This window comes from Crocodylus siamensis, chromosome 9 (assembly GCF_052110815.1).
Source record: "Crocodylus siamensis isolate JL-2025a chromosome 9, ASM5211081v1, whole genome shotgun sequence".
Classification (NCBI taxonomy): Eukaryota; Metazoa; Chordata; order Crocodylia; family Crocodylidae; genus Crocodylus; species Crocodylus siamensis.
In genome coordinates, this window is record NC_143403.1 from 37,445,691 (window position 1) to 37,461,534 (window position 15,844).

General features: G+C 47.0%; 2 protein-coding genes across 12 annotated transcripts in view; one reads left to right on the forward strand and one right to left on the reverse strand.

Moving 5' to 3' along the window:
• The window catches only part of KATNB1 (katanin regulatory subunit B1), a 31,613-nt gene extending 24,798 nt beyond the window's left edge, over window positions 1-6,815 (forward strand). For all 4 annotated transcript variants that reach the window (XM_090063136.1, XM_090063133.1, XM_090063134.1 and 1 more), the window contains exons 18-20: window positions 70-144; window positions 4,034-4,150; window positions 4,847-6,815. In XM_090063136.1, coding sequence (XP_089919262.1) covers window positions 70-144; window positions 4,034-4,150; window positions 4,847-4,979 — 325 coding nt within the window. In that variant the 3' untranslated portion in view covers window positions 4,980-6,815. The remainder of the gene's footprint in view (window positions 1-69; window positions 145-4,033; window positions 4,151-4,846) is intronic.
• A 3,590-nt stretch (window positions 6,816-10,405) lies between these two features.
• Window positions 10,406-15,844, reverse strand: part of KIFC3 (kinesin family member C3) — a 48,212-nt gene continuing 42,773 nt past the window's right edge. For 3 of the 8 annotated variants that reach the window (XM_090062878.1, XM_090062872.1, XM_090062873.1), the window contains 3 exons: window positions 15,519-15,671; window positions 14,359-14,467; window positions 10,406-13,004 (listed from right to left, as the gene is read on the reverse strand). In XM_090062878.1, the coding sequence (XP_089919004.1) occupies window positions 12,979-13,004; window positions 14,359-14,467; window positions 15,519-15,671 (288 nt within the window). In that variant the 3' untranslated portion in view covers window positions 10,406-12,978. Of the gene's footprint in view, window positions 13,005-13,323; window positions 13,368-14,358; window positions 14,500-15,518; window positions 15,672-15,844 lie in introns of all 8 variants that reach the window. The other 5 variants (XR_016444187.1, XM_090062876.1, XM_090062875.1 and 2 more) reach the window with 5 other exon arrangements.

The window sequence follows — 15,844 nt, forward strand, 5'->3', positions numbered from 1 at the left end:
ATTGCATGTGTTAAATCAGCCCCTGAGGCTTCAGTCTCCAGCTTTTAAAGGGTTTTTTTTCTCTTCCAGATCTCTCTGGAAACTGGATCTGTGTACTATAATCCTGCCTCAGATAGAGAAGCTCCTTCAAAGTAAATATGAAAGGTGAGGTCACCAAGATTCATTTGTTCTGAGTGCAAATGATAGGCTAGGAGCATTTGTAGAATAATTTTACTGAGCAATGCATAGTGGATCAGTAAAGCAAAATCAGGCAGGGGCACAGTATTGCAGTTACAGCAACTGGAAGAGATGCAGTTGGCGAGAGCTAGAGGGTGAACAGGAGACTTGGGGATGGGGATTGGATCTTTTTTGTACCAGAGCTGAATTTCCCATTAAGAGTGAGATCTTGAGATTAGGAGAATGGTTATGAAGGCTCTGACTTGAAGGTAGGAGTACCAGAATTGGGGGCAAGGAGGTTGAAGCCTCGTTAGTCTGCCTCAAACAGTTAACGAAATGAACAGACATTTGGTTTCATAGTTTCGTAGTTGGTAGGGTCGAAGGGACCTGAGCAGATCATCAAGTCCAACCCCGTGCCAGGGGCAGGAAAGAATGTTGGGGTCAAACGACCCCGGCCAGGTGATTTATCTAGCCTCCTTTCAAAGACCCCTGGGGTAAGGGCAAGCACCACTTCCCTTGGAAGTTGGTTCCAGTTCCTAATAGTCCTGACAGTGAAGTAGCGCCTCCTGATACCTAGCCTGAATCTACTCTCTGTCAACTTATGGCCATTATTCCTTGTTACTCCCGGTAGCACTCGGGGGAACAGGGTCTCTCCTGTCCCCCATTAATCCCCCTTGGCCAGTTTATAGATGGCCACCAGATCCCCTCTCAGCCTTCTCTTGTGAAGAGATTCAGCAGGAAGCTGGTCTTTAAGGAAGCTTCTATGTTTCTTCACTGTACATTGAGGAGCCACAAAGAAATCATCCAAATAACCATGAAGCTGCCCCTTGACTTCAATTCCCTGGTCCAGGTCAGTGGACTTGTTTAAGTACCTGGCTTCTGTTCATGCTCCTACGTATCCAAGTGCTCTTGTTCAGTATCCTTCACATTGAAATTTATAGCTAGGGTTGGCAAAACAGGTAAGGAAAGGAAAGGGCTGGAACTGAGGAAGTAGGACCCCAGGAGATGCCTGGCTGCAGGGAAAGATTCATAGCCAGGCACTGAACAAGAGCACTTGGATAGGTAGGAGCATGAACAGAAGCCAGGTACTTAAGAGTCCATTGACCTGGACCAGGGAATTGAAGTCAGGGGGCAGCTTCATGGTTATTTGGATGATTTCTTTGTGGCTTCTCAATGTACAGTGAGGAAACATAGAAGCTAGAGCACAGCTACTACCTCTCTAGGTTTGAGTGAAAAGTCTTACTTAGCAGGCAGCTTCTCTAGGACAGAGTAGCAATTGGGACAATTGGTCTAAACATGTAAAGGCCTGGAGATGGTATATCATCATTGGATAATGGGGTGTAACTGGGCAGTTTTGAGCTGGGGGCAACAGTAGCAGCACATGGGGCAGCAACAGCTGGGCTGGCAGCTGCAGCAGCTGCTGTTTTTGCACGCTTCCCCCCCCAGGACTGGTGCCCTGCTTGTGCCCCCCCAACTCCTCCCCCTGCTTAGTTATGCAACTAATAAATTATCCTGGGAGATGGAGCAGACAAGTGACAATCTGGGAGTGGCTTCTCCCAGTAAGCACCTCACCACTAGGTGACAGGAGAGCAGGTAGTAATAGCCTGTCTGTCTTGAGTAAACAGCTACCTCTGGATTGCTACAGATGCATGATGCTTACAACTTGCACTGGTGTAGTTTCACACCTGATTTTTTTTCCTCCTGAATACTTCTGTGCTGTATTCAAGTAAGTTATGTTTGTAATAGTAGGGAGAAGTGGGCACGCTAGAAGGGAGGGACAGGCTGCAATTAGATCTGGACAGGTTATAGTGGTGGGCGGATCAGAATAAGATGGTATTCAATACTGACAAGTGCAGGGTACTGCACCTAGGGAGAAAGAACCAGCAGCATACCTGGTCATATATCTTGACTTCAAAAAAGCCTTTGATCTGGTATCCCATGATCATCTCTTGGCAAAACTGGCCAATTGTGGCCTGGAAAATTGGCTCTGTGGTCAGACCCAGAAGGTGGTAGTTGATGGAAGTCAATTGTCATGGTGCCCCATGACCAATGGGGTCCCCCAAGGCTCTGTCCTTGGACCCATATTGTTCAAAATCTTCATTAATGATGTGGACATTGGAGTCAGGAGTGGACTGGCCAAGTTTGCTGATGACACCAAACTCTGGGGCAAAGCATCCACACCAGAAGACAGGAGAGCGATCCAGGCTGCCCTGGACAGGCTCAGCAAATGGGCAGATGAGAACCTGATGGTGTTTAATGTTGAAAAATGCAAGGTTCTCCACCTTGGGAAGAAAAACCTGCAGCATCCTTAGAGGCTCGGCAGTGCTACATTGGATAGCACTACAGAAGAAAGAGACTTGGGGGTCATCATTGACCACAAGATGAACATGAGCCTGCAATGCGATGCTGCGGCTAATAAAGCAACCAAAACGCTGGCTTGCATCCATAGATGCTTCTCGAGCAAATCCCGGGACGTCATTCTCCCCTTGTACTCAGCCTTGGTGAGGCCGCAGCTGGAGTACTGCATCCAGTTTTGGGCTCCACAATTCAAAAAGGATGTGGAGAAGCTTGAGAGAGTCCAGAGAAGAGCCACATGCATGATCAGAGGTCAGGAAAACAGACCTTACGATGACAGGAGCCATGGGGCTCTTTAGCCTGCAAAAGCGCAGGCTCAGGGGTGATCTGATGGCCACCTGTAAGTTTTTCAGGGGTTACCACCAGTACCTGGGGGAACATTTGTTCACCAGAGCGCCCCAAGGGATGATGAGGGCGAACGGTTATAAACTCCTGCAAGACTGTTTCAGACTGGACATAAGGAAGAATTTCTTTACTGTCCAAGCACCCAAGGTCTGGAACAGCCCACCATTGGAGGTGGTTCAAGCATCTACATGGAACACCTTCAAGAGCAAAGTGGATGCTTATCTTCCTGGGATCCTATGACCCCAGCTGACTTCCTGCCCTTTGGGCAGGGGGCTGGACTCGATGATCTTTCAAGGTCCCTTCCAGCCATAATGTCTATGAAATCTATGAAAAACCTACAGGCTGGGGAACTCCCCTCTCGTCAGCACAGAGGCAGAAAAGGATCTTGAAGTCATTACAGACTCCAAGATGAACATGGGCCACCAATGTGGGGATGCAGTCAGGAAGGCCAACTGCACCTTGACATGCATCCACAGATGCATCACGAGCAGGTCCAAGGAGGTGATCCTCCCCCTCTGTGCGGCACTGGTCAGGCCGCAGTTGGAGTACTGCGTCCAGTTCTGGGCGCCGCACTTCAGGAGGGATGCGGACAGCATGGAGAGGGTCCAGAGGAGGGCCACTCGCATGGTCAGGGGGCAGCAGGGCAGGCCCTACAAGGAGAGGCTATGGGACCTGAACCTGTTCAGCCTCCACAGGAGAAGGCTGAGAGGGGATCTAATGGCCATCTATAAAATGGCCAAGGGGGACAAGCAGGCAATGGGAGAGTCCCTGTTCCCCTGAGCACTACTGGGAGTAACAAGGAATAATGGCCATAAGTTAACAGAGTAGATTCAGGCTAGATATCAGGAGGCGCTACTTCACAGTCAGGGCGGCTAGGATCTGGAACCAACTTCCAAGGGAAGTGGTGCTCGCTCCTACCCTGGGTGTCTTCAAAAGGAGGCTATGTAGACACCTAGCCAGGGTCATTTGACCCCAGCATTCTTTCCTGCCCCTAGCAGGGTGTCGGACTTGATGATCTGCTCAGGTCCCTTCTGACCCTACCAGCTATGAAACTATAGAGATTTATCCGTCTGTCCTCTCCTTGTTTTCACTGGCATAAAGGCTGAGTAGACTGGTGTAAGAGTGTTGTATATGGAGTGAAATCCAAGAGATAGCTGACCCTGTGGTTTTATGTCAGTTATGTACAGACTGGCTGCACCTCATTGAAGCTGATTCTCCAGAGGTTCCTGCCACTGATCACAGACATTCTTTCTGCACCACCTTCTGTTGGAGTGGATATTACAAGAGAGGAGAGGTAAGACATCCTAACCACCTCCATCCCCCCCAAGCCCTCTCTTGAAGCCATGGCATCAGGCTATTTTTTTTCCTTTTGGGCTGATAGAGGCTGAATGGGGCATCTTCTCAGCCTCTAATTCTTGCTTGTTGAAGCTAGAGAAGTTGCTGCAAAGCTGTGCAGTGCATTCCCTCTCTCTTCACTTCTATACCTCTGCTGTTTTAGGACTGAAGGGGCAGGCCAGAGAGGCACATTCAGACACATGAGCCGGTGTTCCTTCTGCTGCCACATGTGGTTCTGTCCCACACTAGGAGTGTTTATAGAATACCAGATAGCCCCAGTACTACAAGGCTGTGTTCCAGTATCTTCAGCAGGGAGTTGCATCTGTAGGATTTCTTCTTTAAATGTGGCTGTACTCTGAAAAGTGGTTCTGCAGAAATGGCATCTCCTTATTCCCCAGACCTGCTTGCTTAAAGGAGAAAAAAAGTAGAGGCAGCATAAATCAGAGGCAGAGAAACACTTCTTTCTGCCACCATCAGATATGTTTACTAGTCTCTGAATGGCTACCTTACATACACATTGATATTCCAGTCTGTCCCTTTGCTAACACCTACAGTTCTGAGGGGCACAAATCCTTTTTTTTTGTAACAGATCCATGTGTGTGTGCACATCTCCCATGGGGTGTTGGACTCATGCCCCATGCATCTTTCTTTGCAGGCTCCATAAATGCAAACTGTGCTACAAACAGCTGAAAAATATCAGCAACATAATCAAGAACAAGTCTGGACTGAGTGGCCGCCATGGCAGTGCCTTCCGTGAGCTGCATCTCCTCATGGCTGTCTTAGAGTGACAGTTGTCTCCTCCTTCTCCTTCTCACACACAAGCACACAGGTGGCCAAACTTTTCTGCCCCCACTCCAGCCATCTTCCATCAGTCTTGTTCTGTGTCCATCCATGTTCCTTACAATGAAGACCCTGCTGGCTGCCTGGCCACCTGCCCCCACCTCCAGTGCCTTCCAGGCTGGATTGAAAACCTGAGTGGAGATGTCTGTCCTGTGCCCGGGCAGGGCCTAGCTGGACTAGGACACTGCAGAGTTCATATCCTTGTGTAGTCCTTGTGTGGAATTTGCTTTCATCCAACTCTCTGCAGAATTCTTACCTGCTTGGCCTCCTAGTACTGGTCTCTGCCTGATGGAAGACTCTGAATCTGCTTTTGCTTTGTATTCTCCTATCCTGTGTGCACTGTTGTTACCTGGCTACTTCAGCCACGCGGAGGCCTTGTGGACCACTTGGAACACTTGAGTCTGGAACTGGAGATCTGTTCCTTCTAGGAGCTGCTGTTTGTGTGGGGGCACTGTAGAAAAGCCTGGCTCTGGACAGAGTGCCTTTTCCCCAGAGCATGGACATGACCCAGGCTTCCTAGTTGGCATTTGAGGCTAGCCCCTTCTGTGAATTAATTCAGAACATTTGAGCCCAGATGCCTCTCAGGACCAGCCTTGCTGCTGTTGCACCTGAAGTCCTCAAGCTTTTGTTTCTAATGGAAGGTGTCTTGCAGCTTGCGGTATAAGTGGGGTTTTGACCCCCCCGCCTTGGTGGCTTTGAGCCACATAGCTGTACTAAGGTTAAAATCTAGTCAGGAGTAGGAGGGAGATGGGGTCTGCCTGATCTGTTTATATACATGGGTGAGACAGGATTTGCCATGTGTGTATTGCCTGAGGGGTGGGGAAGGGGGGTGTTAAGCCAGGAGTAGGGGAGGGGCAAATGGACATGCATTAACTTCTTTCTATACCCATTGGACTCTTGGATTTTTTTCCCCAATAAATGGCTGTCAGAACTTTTCTGTCCCTTCTAGCTTCTTTCCACGGGGGAGTAAGGCTCCTGTGCTGGGGGTTCCCTCTTCCTCTTTGTCCCATTCATACACTGGAGCCTGCTGTTTGGGAAGCTGTAATTTATAATGATTTTATTAAAGATTTGTAACTTTTTTTGGACACTTGTGTTTAAATGTCTGAGTTTCTTTCATACCCACAGTCCTACCTTCTGGCCCTGTTGAAAACATGGAGGCAATAGGAGGACTCTGCTTTCTAGACACATAAAACAGAAGCTAGCCTGTGACCATGTCTTCATCCAGTGTGCGGGTGTCACTAAATGAGACTGATTCTAAATGTAGGACCAACTTAAAAGGCAGTACAGAATAAGGAGCCATGAAGAGGACTGAGGCATTGGTCCAGAGTAAAGCTGTCATGGAACACAAAGAGCAGGGCATGTCTTGAGGGATCAGTAGTTAAATTCTGGATGACCATTGTTAGGGAGCAGCAGGGGTCTGCAGCTCAGAGTAGTAGAGCTCTACATGGGAACCTTGCAGTTTCCCTAAACACTGACTCCAATGGTAAAAAGTTATTTACCACTCCATTGTGTTTGCACCATAATCATGGCTTTAGTCCACACTTGTCAACAATTTATTTCACCTGCAGGCCTATTAGCCATTGTTGGATGGTTCAGTATGAATGAGATAAAGGGGACAGGCATGATGGTTTGTCATCTGGAGCCATAAAGCCAAGTGTCTTTGCTCCTGTGTAAATTAGCAAGGACTCTCTCAGGAAAGGAAGAGCAGGGCTTGGGGTAAAATATGTTATAACCTGTTTGAGGCTGCTCCAAAGAGAGAAAGAAACCAAGGATCTGTAGGGGAACTTGTAAAACATCCACTGTCTCTCTCACTTTGGGGTGGTCCCTGGCAGGTGACATGCTTACTGCATAATCCAGGCTATTTTATAGAGCTATATTCATGTCTGTTTTTTGTCAGTGTGAAAAGTCTCAGCCACAGTCCTCAAGCTGCTAGTAACAGGCAGCCAGATATAAAAACACAACAGGGAGAGAAACGCTATCATGATGTAGGTTTTGATGCCTTGTTCCAGAGTGACCCCAAGGCCCACAGGAACAATTTCTCAATAAACAGTAGTCAGAACACAATTTTTCATCCACAAACTGTAACCAAGCAATACATGTTTGGGTGAGGTTTGGCATGGGAACCTAGAGAGAAACAAAACATGAAGTCAAAAGCCATAGCTCGATCTTCAAGATACCCAAGATGTTTTAGCACCCAGTACCATTGCATTCAGGGAGCAATGGAAGAAATGTCACAGAACAGCAACTGAAGAGAAACTTCAGCCTTTTTCAGCATCAGCTGCTGCTGCATCAAAAAGAACTGGACTGGTTTGTTTTCTGCAACTGGTCTTTCATAGACCCAGTAAATATAAGGTCATTGGAAGTGCCTGAATCCCTGTGGAAATGCTGAACTGAGATGGAAAAAACTTGTCTCTTGTGAACATGCTAGGAAAACAGCTGAGTTAGTACACATCTCACTCTTTGGTATATAAAATGTTGGGTCAGAGGGGGTGGGGGTTGGAAACATACTTGCACTGTATCTTAAACTGCTCGAACTCTGGCGTCTTCATGTGCGAAGATGAAAATTGCACAGTGCAAGCAGGTAGATGCCTTGCAGCCAGAGCCTGTTGTTCGTTGGAGACCCAGCTCACCTGGAGAGATCCAGCTTCATCTCTTGGGACGCTTTCTTGAAGCAGCCAGCCATTTGGTTAAGGTTGTAGCCAAGACACATTTGATGAAAGGAGCCTGACTGCTTTTAAGAAATGTAGTTAATGCCTCACACTGTGGCAGTAAACAGCCTTTATTTAATTCTATACAGGTTTGGTTGGCCCTAGCAATATACTAAGATTGCTAGCAACCTGGAAGGCCTGTTTTGTTTGTATGGCCTGACTCATGGCATCTTTTCTTTCTTGTTCCTACATCATCATCTTTCCATAATTCTTAGTATTTTGGGAACTGTGTGATCTTGGGGATTTTTATGCAAATGCTACTGATTGTGTTGTAGAGATCTAGGCAGGCTGCAAATGCTTCCTTGTAAATGGGTTAAATAAAAAAAAAAATCAAACCTAAAATATCAGCTAAACAAAATCCATTGCAGGTTAAATCAGTCTGCAGCAGGCTTCAGCACATCTCTAGTTTATAGCCCTGTGGTTATTTGCATTTCAGAGGTGGTGGGTAGCAAAGAACAAGCTTGGCCTTTCCCTTTTCCCCAATCCTGTCCACCGATTGTGTAGCCTGTAGGAAGTCCGTGTCAGGACATGTAGGTATTGCAAGGTTCTGCTGGTTCATAACAGCTTTGTGATCAACACGGTTAATTCCACACCCAACTATACCAAGCAGCTCCCCAGCAGCACAAGAGCCCAGAACTTTATAAATCAGGTGTGAATCAGACTACACTGAAGGGGAACCTCCTCTCGTGAATGTCTCGTTTGGCTAGACTGTCCATAGGAAATTTTGTTCTGAATGTAAAGGTCTGACATGAAACCAGGACGATGGCCTTGAGACAGTTCTCAGCAGTGGCAGATGCCAGAAGGAGCAATGGTCTCAAATTGTGTCAAGAGAAGTTGAGATTAGATATTAGAAAAATCTCTCTCACTAGGAAGGTAGTAGTCAAACAGGTTACCCAGAAAGGTTGTGGAATCTCTATCCTTGGAGGTTTTTAAGACCGGGGTAGACAAAGCCTTGGCTGGGACAATCTATTTGGGGATGGTTCTGCTTTCAGCAGGTGGGAGTTGGACTAGATGACTTCCTTAGGTCCCTTCCAGCCCTAATTTTCTATGATTCTGATAAAGGTGTAAGGTGTGTCCAGATCAAATGCAGGTGTACAGTAGTGACCTTGAGCGCAATTATAAAACTTTTCATTAGACCACTGCAAACGTCACACTGTAATACACCTAATAGCACTGGTCATAGGATCTGATCACTCCTTGATGATGTGATCAGACAGCATTTTTCAACCTGTGGGCTGCGACCCAAAAGTGGGTCACAAGAATATATGAAAGATCATAAACAAATTTTAAAAATGGATCAAAAAACTTTAAAAACGGATTCATCTTTAAAGGAGAAAAATGTGGGAAATGGTGGCTTTTCCCTTGCAGACTGTCAGACTTCCAGCCTGCAAGGGGCAGCTTAGGGACACCCCTGTCACATGCACACCTCCCCCGGCCCCACAGACTGGGGTGCTGGGGGTGGGGGACACCCACAGGGCCCGTTTTCTACATAAACTATTGATGGCCCATCCCGACCCAGTAGATATTTACAAATGGGCTCTGGTACCAAAAAGGTTAGCAACCACTGGATCAGAACACTGTTGGTTTGTTACAAGAGGATCCAAGAGGAAAATTGGCTGCTGTGGTAGAGTACTTGCTGGAGATTTCCTACACATCTGGACACTGCTCTCTTCAGCTACCTGATGTCGCAACTCCAGGGCCCCTTTCCTGCAAAGTTGCCAGTGATTGCTTGGTGGGTTTGCACTTTTGATTTCACTCATGATTGGTAAAGGCTCTTATTCTGTCAAGACACAGGTCCCTTGGCTGAGTAGGCTGGGGTTACTTTATTAGAGAGTTTGCAAAGTCTAGATCACACAGCAGAAAAGGTGAACCTTTAGTCCAATGGGATTAGCACCAGTGCAAAAAGTAGGATGCATATCTAGCTACCCCAGCTGAAACAGTCACCTGTATGGGAAGAGAAGTGTCCTTTCATACTCCTGTTCCACATTTGAGTAGGGGTAACGGTGTTTACTGAGCTACGGGCCCATTATTTTCCTAACACTGAACTCACAACTACCTTATTAGCCAAGGAGCCGGACAGAAAGATGTCCTCCTTTCCTATATACTTGCAGCTGGAATGCAGTGCAGCCCTTCAGTGTTCTTCCCATTTACAACAGCAATACTGAATCAGAAACCTCCAACTTACCCAATTGCACTTTTAAGGTAGTGCTCTAACTGGTATAGCAAGGCCCTTAACACCAGCACCAGGAAGGCTACAACATACAATGGATTCCCTTCCCAAGACTGTTCCTAAAGCACACTACCCTTTTGTTCATTCCCTCTCTCTGCTCCATGCCCCTAACTTCTAAACAGAAACCGAAACAGAGCTCCACCTCTCATCATCTCCCAACAACAAACAAGAGTGAAGACTGAGTCTGGGGATTATGCTAAAAGCTTTCACAAATTTCTCAAGTAGCACCTTGCAAAAAACCCAAAAGACACCTTAGAACCTGGTAACAGCAGCCAGAGATTTAATAGATACTCTTCAGTAAAGCACAGCAGGGTTGATCAAAGGGACATTTTGCAAGTGATAGGATAATTTGAAGCAAGTGTTCTGAGCTGTTGTCCCAACCAGTCCATAAGATAGCAAAACTGGCAGAAGACAAATGAATGGAAGCCCAGAAGAATTAGCTTTAAATCATTTATTTAAAATATGTTTTGTTACAAAACAGGATTTTTTTTTTAATTAAAATACATAAAAACATCTAATTTTACAAAAAGGCTGGATTTTAAATAGAACCCGTTGTGGGAGAGAAACAGCAGAAAGAGCTGCTGTGAGAAGGAGCAGTCAGTGCATTAGAAATGGTTGCTCTAATATATGAGACCAGAACATACCTTGTACTCTTCAATGCACCTGCTAGGAGGCAATGTGGGCAGCTGCTCCAAACCCTTTCCCTTCCATTTTCCACACCCCTTTTAGACAAAATCCAAACTTCACTACACAAAGGAGGGGAGGGTTCTTGGTTGTGTTTTATTCAACAAAATTGTAAACAGATTATGAATATTTCAGATACTTCCATGAGCCCATGCTGGGAAGTTTGGAAAGAGATTTAAAACTAGCTTTACCAGTTGTTAATTAGAAACTTAAAATACTTTCCAGAGCTACTCAGTGGCCACCTTCCTTGCACAGCCCTGTATTACAACCATGCAATATGAATGGGAGGGTACTGCTGAAGAGCAGAGCGGGGGAGGTAAGAAAGGGTTACCTTCTTTAGCATTCTGCTTCCTGTGCACTGGGGCTAGGGTCTGAACTTGCTGTCACTGAAGCCAATGGGAGCAGGCCCCTCAGCCTGCTGAGCTATGCAAGTCACAAACCATGGCTGTCCTTAAGGGGGTCCGGAGTGACTTTGGGCATCACTTTATGCAGCAGTAGGACTTGGAGGTACAGACCAACCAGGAATGGAAGACAACAAGGCAAACAGAGCAACTCCCCCTTTTTTTTTTTATTGCTGCTTCAGTCATTTCAACCTTGTTGGTTCAGACACAGGACAGAGCTAAACCCAGCACTGAGAGCCCACAAAAATTCCAATTTGGGAAGCAAGACAGCTCCAGACTTCAGGTACCAGCTGGCTCTTCTGACTTGTTACAGTTGCAAGCCTGGACTACAGCCACAAACAGTTGTTTAAGGACAGCAATGGCTGCTTTGATCTAGCCTTACACTCTGTGCTTATTGCTTTCCATCTCCTGCAAGACAGCTAAAGCTATGAAAATCACTTAAAATGCCCACTGGGCCTGGTGGTGGAAGAGCTGGAGCTAAGACACTGCAGTTGGCTTTGAGCAATCCAGGGTTTGAAACACGCTGCTGCTCATTAGCAATGCCCAGCTGCTGCTTTCATAAGCTAATTTTTCAGGCTGCATCATGCCAGTACACAGGAAGGAAGTGAAGGGACTGAGGTTAGAGTAGAGTCCTTGGGTAAAAGCTGGGGCTTGGCTACCTTTTCTCAAGCTGTGATTTTATACCATGCTAAACCTAACCCCCGCTAAGGGAGACAGGACAGCAAGGGACACACAACAGGGAAGAACCAGAACTGGGACTGGCCACCACTCCTTTCCATGGTTTTGTCCCCATCCTCCTGGCTAAGACAGAGGAAGGTACTGCTTAGGGTAGAAGGTATATTTGCAATTGTGAAAATACAGGAGGGTTTTCAAGTCAATGGACTGCGACTTCTAGAGCAGTAAGTTATGGCCCCACTCAATATCTAAGTGCTGTTTAAATCCAGACACAAGACAGAGGCACATGCAGCACCACACCCTTGGGTGTTCAGCAGCTCAGAGTAATCCAAAATTCAGTCTTTCCCAGAGCTCTGGGGTATGTACCAGGCAGAATCCAATGGAAGGTAACAGACATGCCAAGAGATCTTCATGAGGTTTGGCCAGAAAACCTCGAGCAAAGCATGTCCTGTTTGGGTTGTCCCAGGCAAGCAGGTTCCTTTGGAAGCTTTGCAGCAAAGTATGTGAGGAAGCATGCACACCTCCCCAGCCAACACAGCCACCACCATGAGCTGATCCTGACACAGCCAGTCCCTGACTATCACACAGAGAAAAGCAAACACACATGTGGTTGTTGGCCTGGAATCAAACACTTGTGACGATACTTTTTATTGTCTTAAAAACAAAGCCAGGGAGATGGGAGGAGCACCTGGCAGCTCCCCTCCCCCCTAAAAGTGATCAAAAACCTCCATATGGGAAATAAAAACCAACAGGTAGCAATGTCCCAGAGAGTAGCTACAATCCCTTGGGTTCCAGCTCCACCAGAGAACCCAGCTCTAGGCATATCCATTGCCAGCAATGAACCCCATGTTGCCCCTCGCCAAGCTTGGTAATCCTCTGCGAGGACACAGGTAATCCCAGTAGGGTTGTCCTGTGCCCTCTACCCAGGACTCTTCTTTCAGAGATGGACTGGAGAACCTGTCACCTGACAGCCACATTTTATATCTGCAGTGCAGCAATTCTGAGTCCATGCGCTCAAAAGGTTCTGCCTCTGCTCAGGAGCCTGGACAGGAATCATATCTTAACCTCTGGCTCATGGATCCATTCAAATGGGCAAATGCCCAGTCTTCGCTGTTAGTTCTATGAGATAGGTGTGGAAAAAGAGAGGCAATTAAGTTTTCACCTCTTTTAATACTCAAGAGTGGTTCTTAGCACCATGCACTGATTGGGTGGAGGAGAGCAGATCATCTTCCCCATGCTGGTGTGCTCCTCACACAGGGACTGGCCTCAGCTTTCCTACAAGGAAAGGAGAAGAAGAGAGCATCTAGACAGCAGCAAAGAGAACAACATGCAGCTCCTGCCCATTGGTCTCTAAAGCAAGCCGCACATATAGCGTCTAAGAGCTTGTCCCTGCTGCCACCAAAGGAAGGCCCCCAGCTGAAACCCTGGCAACATGGTTTACCAAAAAGACAGTGCCCTAGACCCTGTTTCACACCACTCCCAGAACACTAGCTCCCATTCACCATTTAGTGAGCAGAACTGATCTTCTCAGCAGAAAATTTCCTGAAGCAGAGACCTTCACCGCTAAGAGAATTAAACCCACTGATGCTCATACCTGCACGCACCTCCCCAGAAGCCAGGGCTGCAACTAATGTCAGGCTGAAATTAAATTGAACAATAGGGTTTTACTGTAGAATCTATGAATAGTTTCCACTCCCTTATCCCTGATGCCAGAAAGAGACCTTCTTCTCCAATTCACCAGCAGCCTCCCTTTCAGGGCAGGTTGCCAAAGCATTTTTACTGTGCTGCCTTGCATTGTTACATGGTCATTGCTGTTCCCTAAATGAGAGATGCTCATAGCATATAACTACAATGAAAAACCCACAGCCGGGCACATGGATGGTGGAGCAGTGATAGAGTAGAAAGGATGAGGACCTCTGCCTAGGCAGAGTCACTGTGGAATCAGATTTAGAGTCAATTTCACAGCAAGGGGATAGATACCAGATTACAGTGAGAGACTTAACTGGGACTGCTCCACATGATCAGTGGCTGGCTAATAAGCTTATACCAAGAGAACAAGCAGCTGGATCTCTGCTGAGCATGCACTTGTTCATTCTGAGATTCATCTGGGGAGCAGTCCTGCCACCGCATGGAGTAGCCAGAGTGTTGAGACCCTGTAACAGCAGCCTAAGCTACAGCACAACATGCCAGAGCATGTGGGCACCTGGGCAAGTTCTCTTAGCTCATAGAATCTCCTTCAACACACCAGGGTAAGACATACCAAAATCAGTCTCTCAGTCACTTGTGGCATGAGCTCCCTAACCTCCCGTAAGAACTGTGAATTTACCCTGCACATCCTCCATATGAGGTAATTTGCCTGAGCAAGATCCTAGGCCACAGTGTCAATGCTCAAGGGTTCACTGGGGATAGAAGCCAGGACCTTTCTAGGCAGTGTACAAAAATGCCTTCAAGATTACTCCTCTTCCTGCTCCGAGGAGCCCTGAAAGGAGTTATAAGGAGGGAACTGGCACAGTTTGGGCAGCAAGTAAAGAACATGGAGTCTGTTACTCACACCCATGTTTACTAGAAAAAGTTACATGAAACAGGAGAAGCATAGAGAAGCTGAAGGTGACCTCTTCACTACACTCACCTGAAGTCTGGAGCTTCCTCCGGAGAGAATTTGCCCGCCCTGTGGGTGCCCCAGAGTTAGAAGAAGAAAGTGTTCGAATAGAGGGCTGGGCTGCTACTGATGATTCACTCTGGAAAGAGAGAACAGGAGACTGGGATCAGTCTACAAAAAAGAGGAACAATAGGGAATTATTAGCTGCTAGTCCCTCATGGTTTAGTAGGATCAGGATGTCTCTACCTATCATCCTCTTACAACAGGTTTACAACACAGAAGTTGGGCAAGAGCTGTTTCTTTCACTAAAGAGTGCATTTGCACACTAGTCTAGAGCAAGGTCTGAAAGAAGGAATGGAAATGTCTACTCTGCTGAGTTTGGAAAGCTTTCAATGTCCTGGCAGATCCCATCCCTGTTGAGACTCTCCAAGACATTTTGACTTGTCAAGAAGCGGAGAAAACTAGAGAAAGTGCTCTGGTAGATGTGCGCCACAGCTTTATACTACTCTGTAGTCAGGGGCAACTCCAGAAAAATGGAATGACTCCTCCACCCTCTTCCAGTGTTACTCGGGACTTTCTGCATCCAGCCATACAAACAGTGTCAAACAGTCTCAAAAAGGTAGGTGGGGGGAGGAAAGCAAATGATTTATTTGATTTGAGAGAACTGAACAAGGCCAAACCCAACAACCACAAATGGTATCTCCAGAAAAGTGAAAAAGGAGCAGAGACAAGTGTCCAAAGGGACTAAGTTCTACTTGCAGTTGGGCTCATTACAGCCAAAGCCAAACAGCCTGTGCTAGCCTGGGGGAGCCTGCAAGGGAAGCAACATCTGAGCACAAGCAAGGAGTCCTGTCTCAAAAAGGGAATTGTCCAATACAGCCAGGGTCTGTATCATTAAGGGATTGAAAAATAGCCAAGACAGCAATCACCCTACAGAATGCCCATTTCTTACAGTGGTGAGAAAATGTTCAGGCATTTTCTGAGCCACTGCAAGCAATGTCAGCTCTGCAGGGAGGCTGGCTCAGAGGAATTCCCAAAAGTTGAGCCAAGAGGGTTGTGGAGACCCATGCTGCTGGTAAAAAAGGAAGTGAGGCTGTTAAAGAGCAGGGGAGAGTTATGGGATGGGAATGGAGTTATGCATCACAAGGAAACAGGCAGCATGCATCAAAAAATGAAGAGAAAAAAAGCACCTGGGATCGTCTAGTTACCTCCAGATGCTCCTGACTGGACCAGGACATGAGCTCTGCTTTCCGGGACACAGGGCCCAGTTCCACTGAGCGTACCCTCTCAGCAAACTTTAGGGAACAGAGCGTCTCACTTGTGTTCTTCTCAGCCGGAGAGACCTGCAGCCAGACAGAAATGGACGGCATGCGTTTGAGTTCCTTGTGCCACCTGAGCCCACATTCCCATACTGCTTGCACCAGAGGCTACGTTCCTGGATGGGGAACTGTTGCCAGCAGACAGCTCTTAAAGTGGGGGGCTGGAGAAAATTAAGCTCCACCTGTCAATCATAGCA